An 18059-nucleotide genomic window follows, 5' to 3' on the forward strand; every position below is an offset into this window, starting at 1 on the left:
CCAAGTGTCCTTGGCCCCCCGCCTGGAGGCACTCGCAGCAGTTATGCTGAGGATCTGCAACAATATGCTGCAGAGTCAGACTGCCTGAAACTAAACAAGGCCAAGCAGGGCAGATATGGAAGAACAATGCTGAATAACAGCAGCTTTACGTATAGTTTAACAAATAATACAAAAAACAAGGGAACTAGCTGGTAACTGGATTGGCTGGCTATATGGATACTCAGGGCAGCTTGCTATTGGATAAGTATGCTGGGAAAAAGGATGTATAAAAGCCTGTGTAACTTCCTGCTCTGTGTACAGGATTTGAGATTCTATTCTCCCTGTACCTTGTTTGCAGCTGCAAATAAACTTTTCTGCTTCTCCACCCCGTTGTGATTATTGGGTGACGCACACCAGGTAACGAACCCCTGCTGTTGTTTTGCCTCTCGGCACTGGGTGCCGGCAACACATAGGTAGGGTTAACGTATTTCAGGTTCCCAAAAAGAGGACCTGGGGGAGTGGGGGGGAGGGGTGCTGGAGGGCAGGGTAGAGTTGCAGGAGCTGGATGGGGTACCTGCAGCAGGGTTACTCACTGGAGGTGGGGGGCAGTGTCATTCCCTGTCACAGTGGTAGGTTGGCTGGCGCAAGCCCAAGATGCGGAGACAGCTATCGGTCAGCGCCTCCCTGTGGGACCCCCTCCCCAGGGCTGCGAGCTGGGGCCTGGGTGGCCGGGATGAGATCCAGCAAATGCAGCTGCAGAAGAATGGCCCAGTCAGCCACAGATGCTGGGGAGGGACCAATCAGGAAGCGGACCAATCGGGGCTCTTTCTGAGATGCAGCCTCTGCTCTGCAAAAACCCTGGACATTGCCTGTTTGAAAAATCTCCCCGGACGGAAGAGGGATGCTCTAAAAAGAAGCTGTGTCTGGGGAAACCCAGACATATGGTAACCGTATGCACAGGACGGCAAGAACCACAACTGAGGCAGAATTCTGAGTCCAGTGGAGGAATGAGTCATTCTTTTGCCCCCACCAGACTTTCCCTACTTGGCGGACTGTGATGTTCTGGGGACCACAGACCAGTAAGGGGTTCTGTCACTGCCTGCCCTGAAACCTTGGGGGCCTCTGTGCCATGCAACTATGGTTCAGATTCCTGATGCCAGGAGCCAGTCCACAAGCATAAGATCTTGCCTGCCTCTCACCAGTCCAGTTACTCTTCACAGGGTGATACCAACAATCCTTCCATCCGGGAGTCTCTCCAAATCCATCTTGCCTCAGTTCTGAATGACCAGCTATTTGCACTGCTCCACTCTAGTTCATTACCCCTGAAGGCGTGAAACCAGCTGCCCAGATATCAGCTTGCTTTGGCACACGCACTCCAAACGGTTTGCACACTTATATATTAGATAAAATCCCTTTTCTAATAAAAGTTACCTATTGCCTTCAAACAGTTTCCTGGCATAACTCCGAGCTATTGGGGGATCCAGCATTCATGGACAGCCTCCCCCACAGGCTCTGGATAAAAAAAACTTCAATTCCAAGCTTGCTTTTAAAAGTTTCTCTTTTTTCCTCTCAGTCCATGGTTACTCATGGTTATTCAGAGTGAGGAAATTCCCTCTTGGCTTGGGAATTGGAATGTTCTTTTCAATTTCCAGTTGTCTCAGTATCTTTCCATTAACTCTAATGGTCCATCATTGTCTTTTCCTGGGCTGGACAAGTGATAGTTACTTGAAGCTGTTTTCATGTAAACACCTGGCTTGGGAGATGCCCCTCCTCACTTGACTGCTGTGAGGTGTACCTATTGTAGAACTAGGGATGGGCAGCTGGAGAGCCACCAGACTCAGGCATCAAATGGTTATGGGGGTGGGAGGTAACAAATGAAAAACAGAGACCGGGGTGTGCTGAGGATGAGGGAGCTCCGGCTCACTTGGCCCCTGTCCCTGGCAGCCGGGCCCAGGCACGGAGTGGAGGGAGTGGGCCACAGGCAGCCTCTGCACTGTACAGAGGCAACAACCCTGAGCGGCCACCCTGAGCTGGCATGAGAAGCAGCTCTGTCCTGCTTCCTCCACGCTGAGCCTGAGTTAGGGGTATTGCCCGAGCCTCCCCTGCTGAAGTGTCCGTGAGGGTGCCGGAGCTCCAGGAGACATTGTGGAGGTGTGAGTCTCCCCAGGCCGGGGCCAGCCTGGCCAGACCCAAAGGCACGTGCTCCCCGCTCCTGTGGCCTCATCCCCCCAGGAGCTAGTGGGATTGGCTGCCCTGGCCAAGGGAGGTGGGGCTGGAAGATTCCTCCTCAGTTCCTCTCAGTGTGCCCCCCCCAGTATCAGCTGGTACGAGTCGTCTCTGGTATGAAATCAGTTGCTTTAACTGCTTATTTGGGGGATTAAACCTTCTGTCCTCCACTTGGACAGTTATTGCTCTGCAGTTAATTTGATAGCTCTTCTGTCTCAGCTACCCAAATTTTAAAAAAAGCCAATACTCAGCTGGTGTAAACTGACTTCAGTGAAATGATGGCAATTTATAGCTGCTGAAACTCTGGCCCATAATGTTCAAGATGCAGAAAAAATCAAATTGAAATTGGGTTATCATACTATAGGTTCACAGTGTGTTTCCCCTTGTCTAGCTTTGTAAAAAGAGAATGTCTAGAAGGACTATGGGGAAAAGAACGTTAACTGCAGGGATCTTGAAACTACCTAACTGTGGCATAGCTAACAGCTCATGTGGAAAAGAGAGAAGAGAGTTATTCACTACATTTACGCAGATCCATATAAGGTGAAGCTGCCACCTTGAGGCCAATAATCTCCCATTTGAAATGGCTATTGCTTATAAACTGCTTCTGGAAACTGTTAATTGTGAAACAGTAAACATTGACCAGAGAAGCTAACGCCATTTCACAGCAATGCAAGCAAATCAACGTAGCAGTCAGGGACCTTGCAGCTCTTCGTTTTGGGTTCTGCTTTCAAATCTTTCTCAGGAGAATGTTTTGCTTTTCTTACACCGAGATGATTCCTGGGATTAGACCTCTTTATCCACCCATGATAAAGTTTCTTCCTCTGTTAATATTTGTGGGCTTTGCTGAAGGGGAGAAGCTGTTGGTGATGCCTATGGACGGAAGTGCGTGGCTGAGTACGCGTCTTATCGTGGAGAAGCTCCATCAAAATGGGCACGAGATAGTCCTTGTGGCACCAGAAACTAATCTGTTTTTGACATCAGCCAAGAATTTCACCATTAAGACCTATCCAGTGCCTTACAAAGACGAACACATGGATGCACTAATGGAGACTTTTGGTAAAGATCGCTTTGTTAAACAACCTTTTCTAAATGTTGTTATTTCACTATATAAAAGTCTAGCACGAGCATTCCAGGTGCTTTTCCAAAGCTGTGAAAGTTTGTTGAGCAACAAAGAACTGATTCGGTACCTCGAAGAAAGTCAATTCGATGCCATCCTCACAGATCCAGTTGGCATATGCGGGACAATAGTTGCTGAGTATCTGTCTCTCCCTTCTGTGTTTTTCTTACGTGGATTCCCATGTGACTTAGGATCCAAGGCAACTCAGTGTCCAAGTCCACATTCTTATGTCCCAGGAATGTTTACTAGCAGCACAGACCACATGACCTTTACCCAGCGTGTGCAGAACCTGCTACACGGCACACTGGCACTGAGAGCTTGCATTACTCTCTATTCGCCGTTTGAACAGCTGGCTTCTGAGTTTCTTCAGAGAGAAGTGACTGTGCATAATCTCTTAGATCAAGGCTCTGTTTGGCTAATGAGACTAGACTTTGTATTCGAGTATCCCAGGCCAGTGATGCCCAATATGGTCTTTGTTGGTGGATTAAACTGTGCTGAGAAAAAGCACCTATCTCAGGTATGTACACTCTGTTTGCCCTTTATCAAGACTGGGCCAAATCATGACATGGGCACTCAGAAGTGTGAAGTCCAGCCTTATTTACAGTCTGAATTTGTCTAGCTTCAATTTCCAGCTATTGGATTGTGTTATAGATTGAAGAGTCCATTATTAAATTTTTGTTCCATAGGTAGACACCTATAGATTGTAATCAAGTCACTCCTTACCTTTCTCTTTGTTAAATTAAATAGATTGAGCTCCATGAGTCTATCACTATAAGGCATGTTTTCTAATCTTTTAATCATTCTTGAGGCTCTTCTCTGATCCCCCGCCAATTTTTCAACATCCTCCTTGAATTGTGTGTCATCTGCAAACTTTATGAGTGATGATTTTTATGTTTTCTTCCAGGTCATTAATAAAAATAGCATAGGGCCAAGAACAGATTCCTGCAGGATGCCATTAGAAACACACTCATGGCTTTGTGTGTTCCTTGTCCCTGCCTCTCACATGACAGGCCCAAATATGAAAGTGTTCCATTCTTTTTGCAATATATTGTGCATTTAGTGTGGTAGGTGTGATCATAAACACACGGAGAACCAGTGCAAAGCCAAAGATGGTAGAGGAACATGTTTTGCACTAAGGCCAGCCAACCTTTACTATATTAGATGTTAATTGTATTAAAAGGTAATTGTTTGATAGCAATAGTCTCTATGGTCCACAGTGGAGAACTGCAAGTTAAAAGAAAAGTGTTTCTCCTGGTCACAGGTTCGAGAGCCAGGACCGTTCTGTCCAAATTGGGACAGTTAGGACAAATGATTATTTGAATGGCCTTTTCAGCACTGGAAGCAGTTGTAGGATGAGAGGGAGAGGCACAGTAGGCTACACACAAAGCATCCTCAAAGAAAGAATTGTATTATTGAATGTATCAATGATCTGTCACCGTCCCTTGGTTTTGCCATCTGTAAAATAGGTATCAGTACCCACCTCACAGGACTGGCATTAGACTGGAACGTGTGTCTGTAAAACAGTTGTGTGAGATTCTCTCATTGTCTGAAATATTCTGATGAAAGCCACTATAAGAATGCAAAGAATTTTTTACATTGAAAAGTGGATGGAGGCAAGGGGAACTACAGACTTATGTGTTATTTGTGGGGGAAGTTACCATGGTTTTCAAAGTCTTTTTCATGCCTGCAGGAATTAAAGCAGACATGGGACAGCTTCGTTAGCACAAGCTGAATCAAGGTATAAATTACACCTTCCTGGGCTCCAGGGGAGATTTGCCTTGAGGGAGGACAGACAGTGGTGCCACCAGCCACATACTAAAAAGCTTCTGCTGAAGTGGAACACTTCTAAGTGGTAGTTAGGGCTTAAGAAGTAGTCCTGCCACGTGACACTGCTCAGAGGATGGACTGAATCTGCACGGGCCCCAGTCTCCCTGGCCATAGCTTTCTGTAGCTAGCCCCACCCATTTTGTGAGAGGGTCAATAAAGGGGAAGCTGCAGCTGCTGCTGCTGCTGGCTGTCTGCCTGTAGTGGCAGACTTTCTGCCAGCAGAATCTCCAAGAGGAGCTAACAGCATAGACCCTGGGCTAAATCCAGGGTAAGCTGTATAGTCAAAAGGAATGCAATTTAACATCCTCCCATTTCTTGCACATAAGCCCTGGGAATTGCCACACTGAATCAGATCACCACTCCTTCTAATCCAGTGTAACCCTTCTGCCCGTCAGAGTTGGCAGCAACAAGGGCCGGGTTCAGTATCTAGGGGATCCATTCCAATAACACAATGCAAACCGGCTCGAGCCCCCACCCAGTGACCTGGGACAAATATATACCACCCCCGCTGGGCGCCTCCAAGAGGCAATACTTCCCCTCTCGCAAGCACATAGTCTGAGTGTAGCAAAAGTCTTTTAATAACAGAGAGAAACAATGTGGCATTATGTTGGGGAAACACCACCAACAGGATTCATAACACAACCCATGAGCAAAAACAACCCCACCCCAGGCAAATTGGGGCATGCCCTTTTCCCTTTGGTTCTTGAGTCCAGCAACCCCAAATCACCCAAAGTCCAATGCCCCAAAAGTCTCTGTCCCTGGTCAGGGCAGCCCCAGAGTTCGAAAGTTTATCTGCGGAGCTTTACCTCCCAACCTGGATGGAAATGGGACGGGGGTAAGAGGCACCTTACGTGATCTGAAGCTGACCGCCCCACAGCTCCATAGCGGCGCTCCACTCCGCCAGCCGCCCCACAAACTCCTTCGCTCAGCTGCGCTCCGCTCCGCCAGCCACCCCACGAACTCCTTCGCTCAGCTGCGCTCCGCTCCGCTCCGCTCCACCAGCCGCCCCACGAACTCCTTCACTCAGCTCCACGGCCCACAAGCAGCTCCTGCCATCCACACACTGCTCCGCGTCAAACTGCTTCACCAGCCGTCCCGCAAACTGCTCCACAATATATCTTCAGGCTCCCCCACTACTTAACACAACACTCAGTGATTTCAGCTCTTAGGTGAATTCAGCTTATAGTAGGGGAGCCCCAGTGCTGGGGCACTGTCAGCCCAAAGTGAGCTCAGCAGCCTATAACTAGACTTCTAATGAAATCAAAATTAGCTCTGATATTCTACAGTGGAGAGAGGAGGAAGTGCAATTAGCATGTAAGGCCCTCACCAAGGGGCCCATGCCACCAAGTACTACTACTTGTCCCCAGCCTCTCTCCATTCACACAGTTTTGGAACCCATGACCCTTGCCTAGCGAGTGCTACTTAGTTGATGGTGAATCCCTCCATCATAACAAAAGGCCACGTACAGTTCCAAGCACAGTTCCCATAATCAGGGTAATAACAATTTATTCTTCCTGCCCCAATAACAGAGACACTGGGGATCCCACAGCAGCCAAAGTGACCATTTGGGCAGCTATGGTCTCATTCTAGGCGGGGTGGGTGTGCCTATGCAAATGAGATCAGCCCCTGAAGTTCTTTTCCACAACTTGCCACACCTCACCACCAGATGTCAGGGTGGAGCTCATCCTGACTCTGCTTACACCAGTATCACATCTCTTGGTGCAAGATGCTTCAGAATAGGATGAACAGATGTCCCAATTTTATAGGGACAGTCTCAATATTTGGGACTTTTTCTTACATAGGTGCCTATTAGCCCCCACCCTCTGTCCCGATTTTTCACACTTGCTATCTGGTCACCCTACTTCAGAGGATACTGCAAGAAACCTAGTAGTGGACAATGATGGACTAACAGAGCTGTGCTGGGAATGGAAATTCTGTTTTGTGGAAGAATTTGATATTTTGAAATTTGTTTTTATTCCAGTCAGGAACAAAACCAAACGTGTTAATTCTCCATGGAAGACAATTCTGAAAAAAGAAATTCAGATGGATTGAAATGTTTTATTTCCATTTTGACTTTTTAGTTTATAACATCCAATGTAATACAAAATTTAAACAAATGTGAAACCAAAATCTGTTCCAAAAGAAAATAATCAAAACATTTAATTCCAAAAATGTCAAAACAGGATGTTTTGACATGATGGAAGCTTTATTTTCCCTTTTTTTCTCCAAAACAAAATTTCTGTGAAATTCATGAAAGGTTTTAATCTCAGCAGATCTGCAGGCTCTGATGGTAAATGGTTCCATCAAAGATTTTACTACCAGCTCTGTGGAATAACATACTCCCAGTGGAAATTTCTTCCTAACCCTCAGTTAATGCTTGTCTTGTGCAAGCAGTAACTGAATAAAGTTTTGTATCCCTATTGTTCTAGTCAAATGTAACTGTGGATGTTCCCACTGTTGGGAGAAAAGTTAGGGCATCCACCTCTATTGCTTTCATAGTCTCCTCACAGCTTCCAAATTATTTTTTCTTCTTCCTCTTAAAGCTGTTTCTCGTTTCATTCCAGGGTCATTTTATCTTTAGAAAACTAAAGATTTCTCAATTTTCAGTGTTTATTGACTCTCACAATTACAGCAATTAATATTCCCTTGAGGAGGGGAAGTTGGATAGTATAGCTTTTAGCGCTAAACTCAGGTACATTCTTTCCGCTTTACTAAGAGCTTAGGCTGCCAGCTCATGGCAAGCTATCCAACAGTTATCAACGAGATGTAAAGACCGTGAAGATTTCATAACTGAAGGGGTAACAATTGTCTCAATATGAAGCCAAAATGAACAAAACATGGTAGGATGTTTGGTGCAGCCAGTCACTAACCTGCCGCATCCTCACGTTTGGCCGATCGCGGCTCCCAGTGGCCACGGTTCCCTGCTCCAGGCCAATGGGAGCGGTTGGAAGCGGCGGCCAGTACATCCCTCGGCCCGCGCCGCTTCCAACAGCGATTTAGTCAGGGATCGGTCCTGCTTTGAGCAGGGGGTTGGACTAGATGACCTCCTGAGGTCCCTTCCAACCCTGATATTCTATGATTCTATGAACCTGCAGACGTGGCAGGTAAAGAAACCGGCCCGGGCCACCAGGGGCTTTCCCTGCACAAGCGACGGAACAAGTTTGGGAACCACTGATTTAAGGATTTGTACACAAAATACCAAGACATTGCTTCAAAGTTTCTCCAGAGAGATGTGCACTTACCAACACTTTACCAAAATGGCTCCATATGGCTCCTGAGATACGACTTTGTGTTTGAGTATCCCAGACCAACGTGGTCTTCGTCGGAGGCATAAACTGTGAGGAGGGGAAGAACCTACCTCAGGTATGTCCAGTGATTCTGTTTTGTGTTTCACTATTATTTTGATATTTTTTCTGTGGAAAAAGCCTGTAGATGAGCAATGAGCATTGTAGCTCATTGTAATGTGCCTAATGTACACACCCTCCTCCCTTGTGTGGCTCTCCACACAAACTACAAAATAGGGTGCGGCCTGCACCCAATGTGAATCAGACTTCAAATGGTTTTCTCTTGCTAGTGACAAACTCTATTGCCCTAACATAAATTAAAAGTCTAAGCAGTATTGCCAAACAAAGAACCATAATTCAGGCTTTATTAAAAAGTAGGTGAGCCAAAGTCCACTGTTGGGCAGCAGTGTAAATCTGGAGACAGGCCATTGACATTAACTGGCCAGAGACTTTCTCTGTTATAAATTAAACCAGACTTTGTAACTGATGTTTGTAACTTTCAAAAAGGAATGTGCTCAAAGAAAGCGAAAGTCCACAGCTGCCTGGACTGTTGTGTCAGCAGGAGTGGTGGGTCAGCCCTTCCGCCTCCCCCAGTGAGACCATTTCCTCCACCTCCTGATCAAACTCGTTCCTTTGTCATCCCTTCTCCTCCTCCTCAACCTCTCTTCCTTTCCCTCACAGAGCGGGTCTGCTTTGGTCCACCCCATCATAAGAAACTCCCCTTGAATCCATCTCCCTCCTCAGCTGTCACTCCACCGCCTCTTCCTTTCACAGGGTCCAGTTCCTTTCTTCCAGTTTAACTTAAACACTCTCCAACCACTCCACTGAAACTGCTCTCTCCAAGTTTCTAGTGGCCTCTTCCTAGCCAGATCCCTGGGCTTTCACTTGATCCTTATCCTCCTTGAGCTCTCATCTGCTTTCTGTCTCTGTTGATCACACTTTCTTTCTTGAAGCTTTTTTCTCCGCAACTCTGTCTCCTGTTCTTGTGTGAGACTGTGTCCATGTGTATCTCAGTGTGAGATTGGAGGGTTTTTGAACATCAGGGTCTGTTGGAGCTGACCAGGCTCCCTGTGTCTGCTCATGCTCCCAAACAGAGACATAAGGGACAGTCCTGTCCCTCCCTGAGTTCCCCCTTACTGCCAGGGCAGCGAGATGGAATCCAGGCAGTGTCTGACCCGCTGCTTTCTTCCGAAATCTGATCAGCTTCCTCTTCTAGGGGTGAGGTGCATCACGCCAACAACCAAGCCTCATGGCAGAATCCAAACCCTCAGGATTCAAACACTGCCTGTCTTGTGACAGACCGATCCCCATCAGGAACATACAAAGACACTTTTTTCTCTGCCTAGTGGAGAGCCACATCCTGGCTAAGTGCTCTGTGCCTAAGCCTTTTCTTCCAGCATCTGCAAGTCCAGGGATGCCTGGCTCAAGCTGCATCCTCTACAGTAATCCATGCAGTTCACTTCAGACCCAGAGGTGACCATTATGACCAGAGCAAAGTTGGAGAGATCAGCATCGGCCAACACATCCCACCAAAGGATCAGGCAAAGAAAGAGGCAAAGGACACGTCAGAATTGTGACTGGGGACTTTGACTCTGACCACCTCAACAGTCATGAAGTCTGTGGTGCACAAGATCTCAGCATCTAAATCCCCGGGCAGAAGCTCTGGAACCTGTGTAAAAGTGAGGGGGGGCCACTGGTGCTGGAACAGTGGCCCCATCCCCTGCTCCTCCTCTTCCCTCCACCCTCTGGCCAGGCTGGAAGCTGGAGTAAGAACTGCTGAGGGAGTCTGGGCCGCTGTAGGGAGCCTCGGACCGTCCACCAGGCCAGGGGACAAGGCCTTGGGGGAAAAAGAGGAGTACGGGGTGGGGGCCCCTCGTGGGGGGGGCTGAGGCCCACCTCAGCCCCCGACCAGGAAGAGGCTGGTGCCGCACTTCACCAGCTCCCCCACCACAAAGTGCAGCCCCTTCTGCCATCACTTCGCAGCTGCCCAAGGCTACTACACCCATGTTAAAAAGTCAGTGGGCTTGGCCCTCCCACTTGGAAAAGTGAAGGGGGACATGGCCCCCCTACCCTGCCCCGGTTCCAGCGCCCCTGCCTCAGGCCTGTACCAGTTTTCCTGACACCAGTGCCCCACACAATAAAGCGAGCACCTTTGCCCAGTATCCTGGCATCAGTTCAGGGTATTGCAGGGATCTTCACCTCTAGAGTCCCTCTTGGTCACCTCTTTAGCCCTACAATGTCCTGAATCTCCATGACTCAGCCTTCTAGCTAAGTCCCATCTAAACCATGCCCCATCTGGAGTGGCAGTAGTACAACTAAATGTCTAAAAATGTCCCAAAACAAAAGATCCTTCAGCCTCCTCTCTTGTTATTCCTCAGCCTGTCTGTTGGGCTCAGTGTCCAGGCTCACCCTGGACTGAGTAGTGCTTACACCAGGCTTGTACACCCCTTCCTGATAGGGGAAACCAGGCCCACCATCTGCTCTGGGCTCCAACCCAGAGACCATATGTTTAACAGCTAGGTCTGCTCCTTCAGACACGCTACTGTTTCCCTCAGCCACTTCCTACTGCCGAGCCCCTTGTGCTGCTTCCCTCTAGCCTGTGCTTAACACAGCCTCTCCTCTGGTTCCCAGGCCTCTGGCTTCTCCCAAGGTCGTCCCAGCTCCTCCTTTCTCAGTGGGAACGGTGACCACTGAGGACTGCCTCCCTGTGCTTCACCCCTCTCCAGGGCTTACCACTGGGATTAATTCTAGCCCTGTGGCCTTCTTCAGACTGCCTTCCTCAGGACCTTCCACACTACAGTCCCTGGCAATTTACACACCAGGCCCCAACAGACAATGGTACACTACTGTCTCACCAAAGGAGGAGGACACCATCTGAGTGCCAAGACAGAGAGCCAGAGAACAGAACCTCTTAGAACCTCTTTCAGAATGCTGCTTACATCACCTCCCTGGTCCGCCTACTGGCTGTGATGTCATCCTGAAGAGCGAGTGAGCACTTGGCACTTAGGGCTGTACCCCACATAAGTCATTCACAGGGACACGGTGGTCTCAGAATTTCATCTAACACAATCAAGCCACCTGACTGTCTTCTTCTCAGAGTCACACTCAACACTGGGAGAAAAGGAGTTGCACCCACTGAAAGTTTCCAGGACTTTGCTTTATTATATTAACAAGACAAAGATATTCACAGTGTGACCCTGTCTGTATATAGCTACAGCCAGGCCATCCATGGTCAGGCCATCTCCTCCCGGAGAACACAGTGTGTCTCGCTGCAGTATCAGCTGCCTGGCATACCTCTTCTGCTGAGGCTCCTTCCACCAGAGCACAAGCGCCATCCTCTGCCTGCTTCAGAAGTGTGCTAAGGTCAGAGACCTGCAAGGCAGCAACATGGAGTAACCCATGGGCCTTTGTCAAGCACTGTGCCTCAGACTTAGCTGCTAGGTCAGACGCCAAGCTCAGGAGAGCAGTACTACAATCACTGTTCATAGAATCACAGAATATCAGGGTTGGAAGTGGCCTCAGGAGGCCATCTAGTCTAACCCCCTGCTCAAAGCAGGGCCAATCCCCAATTTTTGCCCTGTTCAACTGATGCAGTTGAAATGCCTCAGTTCCACCTAGGGTGACCAGATAGCAAGGGTGAAAAATCGGGACGGGGCGGAGGGGTGTAATAGCCACCTATATAAGACAAAGCCCTAAATATCGGGACTGTCCCTATAAAATCGGGACATCTGGTCACCCTAGTTCCACCCTCCTGAAGGGATACTGCATATCAGTCACCTGTGAGTCCCAATGAGCTCAATCACTGGCCACCGCCTCTTCTCCTCTACACCAGGGGTAGGCAAACTTTTTGGCCCCAGTGCCACAACTGGGAATAGAAATTGTATGGCGGGCCATGAATGCTCACAAAATTGGATTTGGGGTATGGGAAGGGGTGAGGGCTATGGTTGGGGGTGTGGGATCCAGGGTGGTGCCAGAAATTAGGAGTTCAGGGTGAGGGAGGGGGCTCTGGGCTGGGGCAGGGGGTTGGGGTGCAGGAAGAGGTGCAGGTTCTGGCTGGGGGTGTGGGCTCTGGAGTGGGGCTGAGGGATTTGGAGGGCAGGAGGGGGATCAGGGCTGGGGCAGGGGGTTGGGGCACCGGGGGAGGCTCAGGGGTGCAGGTTCTGGGCAGTGCTTACCTCAAGCAGCTCCCAGAAGCAACGGCATGTCCCTTCTCTGGCTCCTATGCAGAGGAGCAGCCAGGTGCCTCTGCACACTGCCCCAAATGCAGGCATTGCCCCTGAAGCTCCCACTGGGTGTGCTTCCCGGCCAATGGGAGCTTTGGGGGCGGTGCTGGGAGCGTGCAGAGCAGAGTGCCCTGGCTGCCCCTATGCATAGGAGCCAGAGAGGGCCATGCTGCTGCTTCTGGGAGCCGCGACCTTGCTCCCCGGCTGAAGCGCCGGAGCAGGGCAAGCCCCAGTTCCCACTCCCCAGCGGGAGCTCAAGGGCTGGATTAAAATGGCTGGTGGGCCGGATCCAGCCCACAGGCTATAGTTTACCCACCCCTGCTCTACACCCTTTCTTTACGTGACCGTATCAACTCACTTGGCTTTAATTACCAATTATACATTGCTGATTAAAAATCTGTTTGTCTACTCCTGACCTGTTCCCCTCCATCCAACTCCACAGCTCGGCCTGTCTCTCTGTAGTTCCCAGCTTAACCTTAGCATGGTTAAAACCAAACTGCTCTGTTCCACCCCTTGAAGCATTCCCCTCTTCCTCTCTCACTGGTAGCAACATCAGCATCCTCTCCATTACTCAGGCCTATAACCTGGTGCCATCTCAAATTAGTCCCCTCTCTAGAACCACACATCCAGGTCATGCTAAATCTTGCTGCTGCTTCTTCCACAGCATCTCTGCGATTCAGCCCTTTCTCACTACCCACACCACTAAAAATCACATCCGGGGCCTCGTTACCTCCCATCTAGCTACTGGATTCTCCTCTTCTGCTTTTCCTGAAACCTAAGTCACCCAATGCAGGTCCACAAGAAAAGCTGCTGCCCATCATTTTTGACCAGGTCACCCCACTCAAGGAGTCCTTTCATTGGTTCCCTCTTCACCATATCAGATACAAGCACCTTGCCTTCACCTTTAAGGGCCTTCACAACTTAGCCTCTTCCTAGGTCTCAGCATTTGTATTTACTGTGTCTTCTTTCCACCAACAGTGCCAGTCGCCATCATGCATTTGTGTGCTTCTTTCACAAGCACGTTCCTGCTTTGATGTTGCAGCCGTGAGGGGCAGCAAGGGCAAAAGTGATGAAGCAAATACAAATAGTAGAGGCAGCGACCTGGTGGAGGAATCACCCAGACAGGTGATGGTACATATGTTAATTTGGAATGACCCAGATAAAGTCAGAGCAGGGGAAAGGTCAGTGGGGTCATGCAATTCAGTCAAAACATTGTGGATAGGGACAAAAAAACAAGCAGAGGGAAAATACAGATAACACTGCAGAGTGGAGAAACATTTGCCAGCTTTATTTTGGGCACAAGTCAGAGGACTGAAAAAGCTTTAAATCTCACACATGAAAAGCCAGTTGTGTTTCAGGTTTTGGCAATCAAATGTTGGTTTAAAACATCTCTTTGGCAGAAAGGTAAGCGACACAGGATAAATATTTAGAAAGATAAATGGATAGTCTCGGGGTTTTAGCCTATTTACCTGTGTGGGACAGGATTTCTCCTTTCTCCATTCTGTGTACTGTTGACACTTCAGAATGGATGTCGCAGCTCAGCACGAACACAATGAACTCAACTGGAAACACTTCTTGTTATTACTAGGTACTGGTTTTCTCTTGGAGAAATCTAAGCAGCATAGTAGGGAAATGTATACAATGCCTTGAACACAGGAAGAGGTTCTTCTGCATCCTTATGCATTTTCTACCTAAAGAACACATATAAGTGCATAAGAGCTACCATACAGCATCAGCCCAACGGTCCACCTTGCCCAGTATCCTGTCTCTGACATTGGGCCAAACGTGAGCTTCAGGGGGAGTGAACAGAATAAAGCAATTGTCGAGTCTTCCACCCTCGGCTTCTGGTAGTCAGAGGACTAGGGTTGCCCTTAGCATGGGGTTGCATCTGTGCATCTTGGCTAAAAGCCATTGATGGACCTGTTCTCCATGAACTTATCCAGTTCCTTTGTGAACCCAATTATACTTTTGGCCTTCACAACGTTCCATGGCAATGTGCGCCACAGCTTACTTATGTGTTGTGTCGAAAAGTGTCTCCTCCTCTTTGCATTAAACCTGATACCTATTTTGATTGTACGACCCCCTGGTTTTTGTATTGTGGAAAATGGTTAAATAACATTTCTCTATTCACGTTTTCTACACCAGTCATGATCCCCCCTTAGTCATCCCTTTCCTCCGCTGAACAACCCTAATCTTTTTAACATCTTCTTTAACGGAAGCCGTTCCATACCCTTGATCATCTTTGTTGCCCCTCTCTGAAACTTTTCCAGTTCCACTAAATTCTTTTTGCGATGGGGCGACCAGAACTGCACGCAGTATGCAAGGCTTGGACGCACCATGGATTTATATAGAGGCATTAAGATATTTTCTGTCTTATTTTCTAACCCTTTCCTAATAGTTTCTAGCACCCTATTAGCCTTTTTGACCGCTGCTGTGCATTGAGTGGAAATTTTCAGAGAGCTGTCTATAGAGACCCCAAGATCTCTTTCTTGGGTGTTAACAGCTAGTTTACAAACCATAATTGAATATGTATAATTTAGATTTTTTCCCCCCAATGTGCACTTCTTTGCAATTATCTGTGTTGACTTTCATTTGCCTTTTTTTTTTGCCCAGTCACCCAGTTTTGTGAGGTCTCTCTCAGGCTGTCTAGACTGTGGCTCACAACCACGAGTACCAACCACAGTTTGTTACACACCAGGACATAAACCCCAAACTGATTGTGAGTTCTGTACTTAGGTTTCACCAACCAAGTATCAAGTGTGAACTACTCAAGTGCTAGGACAGTCTAACCATGGAGTCACAGTCCCCTTGGGCACTCCAGTCTATCTTGCCACCCAGCCAAACCTGCCTTTGTCATAGATGGGCCCGTACACCAAAAGTCACAATATTCAGTCCCCCTTCCCCCAGAGTTTAAGCTGTGATGGGATGAGAATTTGTGCATGTCCCCTCTTTATGGGTGTGGGGGAAGCAATCAACAAAGTATTTTGTTCATTGATGTTCCACAATGGTTTGTCTGGTGTCTATAAGCCTTCTTTTGTTGGGCAGGAGATGACACCTCTTGTGGTAAACTAGTATGCCACACTCAGTAATGCTGCTCTCCTGTCAGGGTGGGTTTACAGTTTCACAGCAAACACTTTCATAGTGTAAGCAGAGTCAGGATGAGCTTTACCCTGACATCTGGTGGTGAGTTGTGGCAGGTTGTGGAAAAGAACTTCAGGGGCTGATCCCATTTGCATAGGCACACACACCCTGCCTAGATGGTCACTTTGGCTGCTGTGGGATCCCCAGTTTCTCTGTTATTGGGGCAGGAAGAATAAAGTGTTATTATCCTGATTATGTGAATCAAGGACAGTGGACCTGTACTCGGCTTTTTGTTATGATGGAGGGACTCGCCATCAACTAAGTAGCACTCACTAGGCAACGGACATGGGTTCCAAAACTCAATGAATAGAAAGAGGGGCTGTGGATAGGCATTTGTACTTTGGGGTCTTTTTGAGGGTCTTAAATGCCAACTGCTCCACTGCCTCTCTCCACTGTGTAATAGCAGAGCTAATTTTAATTCTATTAGGTGTCTGGTTACAGATTGCAGCGCTGATTTCACTTTGGGCCAATGGTGCACCCACACTGGGGTTCCCCTCCTGTGACCTAAAATCACTGAGCACTGTGTTAAGTACTAGGGAGCCTGATGATATACTGGTGAGTGGCTCACAGGACAGCTACCTGGGAGGAGCAACTGGTGGAGCGGCTTGCAGGATGGCTACTGGGGAGGAGGAGGAGCTGATGGAGATGCGTGGCTGGCAGTGAAGGCTGCAGCAGAAACCCATGGAGAGGCAGGGCAGTCAGCCATTGGCGCATGTACGGTGACCCTTTACTCCCCATGCTCCCCGACCATTTCCACATAGACTGTGTGTGTGTGTGGGGGGGGGGGGGTTAAAACTCTTTAAATGAACTTTTGAACTCTGGACTCACCAAGGACAGAGACAGAGACTTTTGGGTTACTGGACTCGAGAACCAAAGGGAAAGGACACAACCCAATTTGCTTGGGATGGGTTTTTGCTCGTGGGTTGTGTGATGAATCCTGTTGGTAATGTTTCCCTAACATAATGCCACATTTTTTCTCTTTGTTATTAAAAGGCTTTTGCTACATTCAGACTCTGTGCTTGCAAGAGGGGAAGTATTGCCTCTTAGAGGCGCCTGAGGGGGGTGGTGTATATTTGTCCCAGGTCACTGGGTGGGGGCATGAGCCGGTTTTACATTGTGTTACTGGAACGGAACCCCTAGATCCTGAACCCGGCCCTTGTTGCTGCCAACTCTGATGGGCAGAAGGGTTACAATAGTTACAGAGCAAAATACTTAACTATTACCTTATAACATGGAGTACTAGTGTCACCTTAGAGACTAACCAATTTATTTGAGCATAAGCTTTCGTGAGCTACAGCTCACTTCATCGGATGCATTCAGTGGAAAATACAGTGAGGAGATTTATATACACACAGAACATGACAAATGGGTGTTATCATACACACGGTAAGGAGAGTGATCACTTAAGATGAGCTAATACCAGCAGGAGAGTGGGGCGGGGGGAAGAAAACCTTTTGTAGTGATAATCAAGGTGGGCCATTTCCAGCAGTTGACAGGAACATCTGAGGAACAGTGGGGGGTGAAGGGGGGGAATAAACATGGGGAAATAGTTTTACTTTGTGTAATGACCCATCCACTCCCAGTCTCTATTCAAGCCTAAGTTAATCGTATCCAGTTTGCAAATTAATTCCAATTCAGCTGTCTTTCATTGGAGTCTGTTTTTGAAGTCTTTTTGTAGTAATATTGTGACTCATCTTAAGTGATCACTCTCCTTACAGTGTGCATGACAACACCCATTGTTTCATGTTCTGTATGTATATAAATCTCCTCACTGTATTTTCCACTGAATGCATCCAATGAAGTGAGCTGTAGTTCATGAAAGCTTAGGCTCAAATAAATTGGTTAGTTTCTAAGGTGCCACAAGTCCTCCTTTTCTTTTTGCGACTACAGACTAACACGGCTGCTACTCTGAAACGTATAACATGGAATACAGATATTATAAGTGAGATTAATGCAGGCAGCAATTCACTAGCAGTTCATAAAGTTCAAACACTAAACACATTCTTATAATTCTAACATCTATTTTAATAGTACTAACACAGAGATGAGTAAGACTGGTTTCCAGCTACGCATTTGAAAGTGTTCAGTGAGGCCTAGGGGCCTTTGTATGAGCTGGCATGTGGTCTGCCAGCATCACTCACTCTGCTTCCCCAGTCTGCTTTGGACTTAACTATCTTGAATAATTTTGTGTCTCCTGCAAATTTTGGCACATCACTGTTCACCCCTTGTTCCACATCATTAATGAATATGTTGAACAGCACA

General features: G+C 47.9%; 1 protein-coding gene across 2 annotated transcripts in view; it reads left to right on the forward strand.

Moving 5' to 3' along the window:
• Positions 1-18059, forward strand: part of LOC140895926 (UDP-glucuronosyltransferase 1A6-like) — an 85430-nt gene that overhangs the window by 17061 nt on the left and 50310 nt on the right. The window contains exon 1 of one of the 2 annotated variants that reach the window (XM_073306865.1): positions 2868-3839. The exons of the other annotated variant lie outside the window; for it this stretch is intronic. Coding sequence (XP_073162966.1) covers positions 2952-3839 — 888 coding nt within the window. The 5' untranslated portion in view covers positions 2868-2951. Of the gene's footprint in view, positions 1-2867; positions 3840-18059 lie in introns of those variants that run through there. 2 annotated transcript variants of the gene reach the window in all.

The sequence above is a fragment of the Lepidochelys kempii genome, chromosome 11 (genome assembly GCF_965140265.1).
Source record: "Lepidochelys kempii isolate rLepKem1 chromosome 11, rLepKem1.hap2, whole genome shotgun sequence".
Lineage (NCBI taxonomy): Eukaryota > Metazoa > Chordata > Testudines > Cheloniidae > Lepidochelys > Lepidochelys kempii.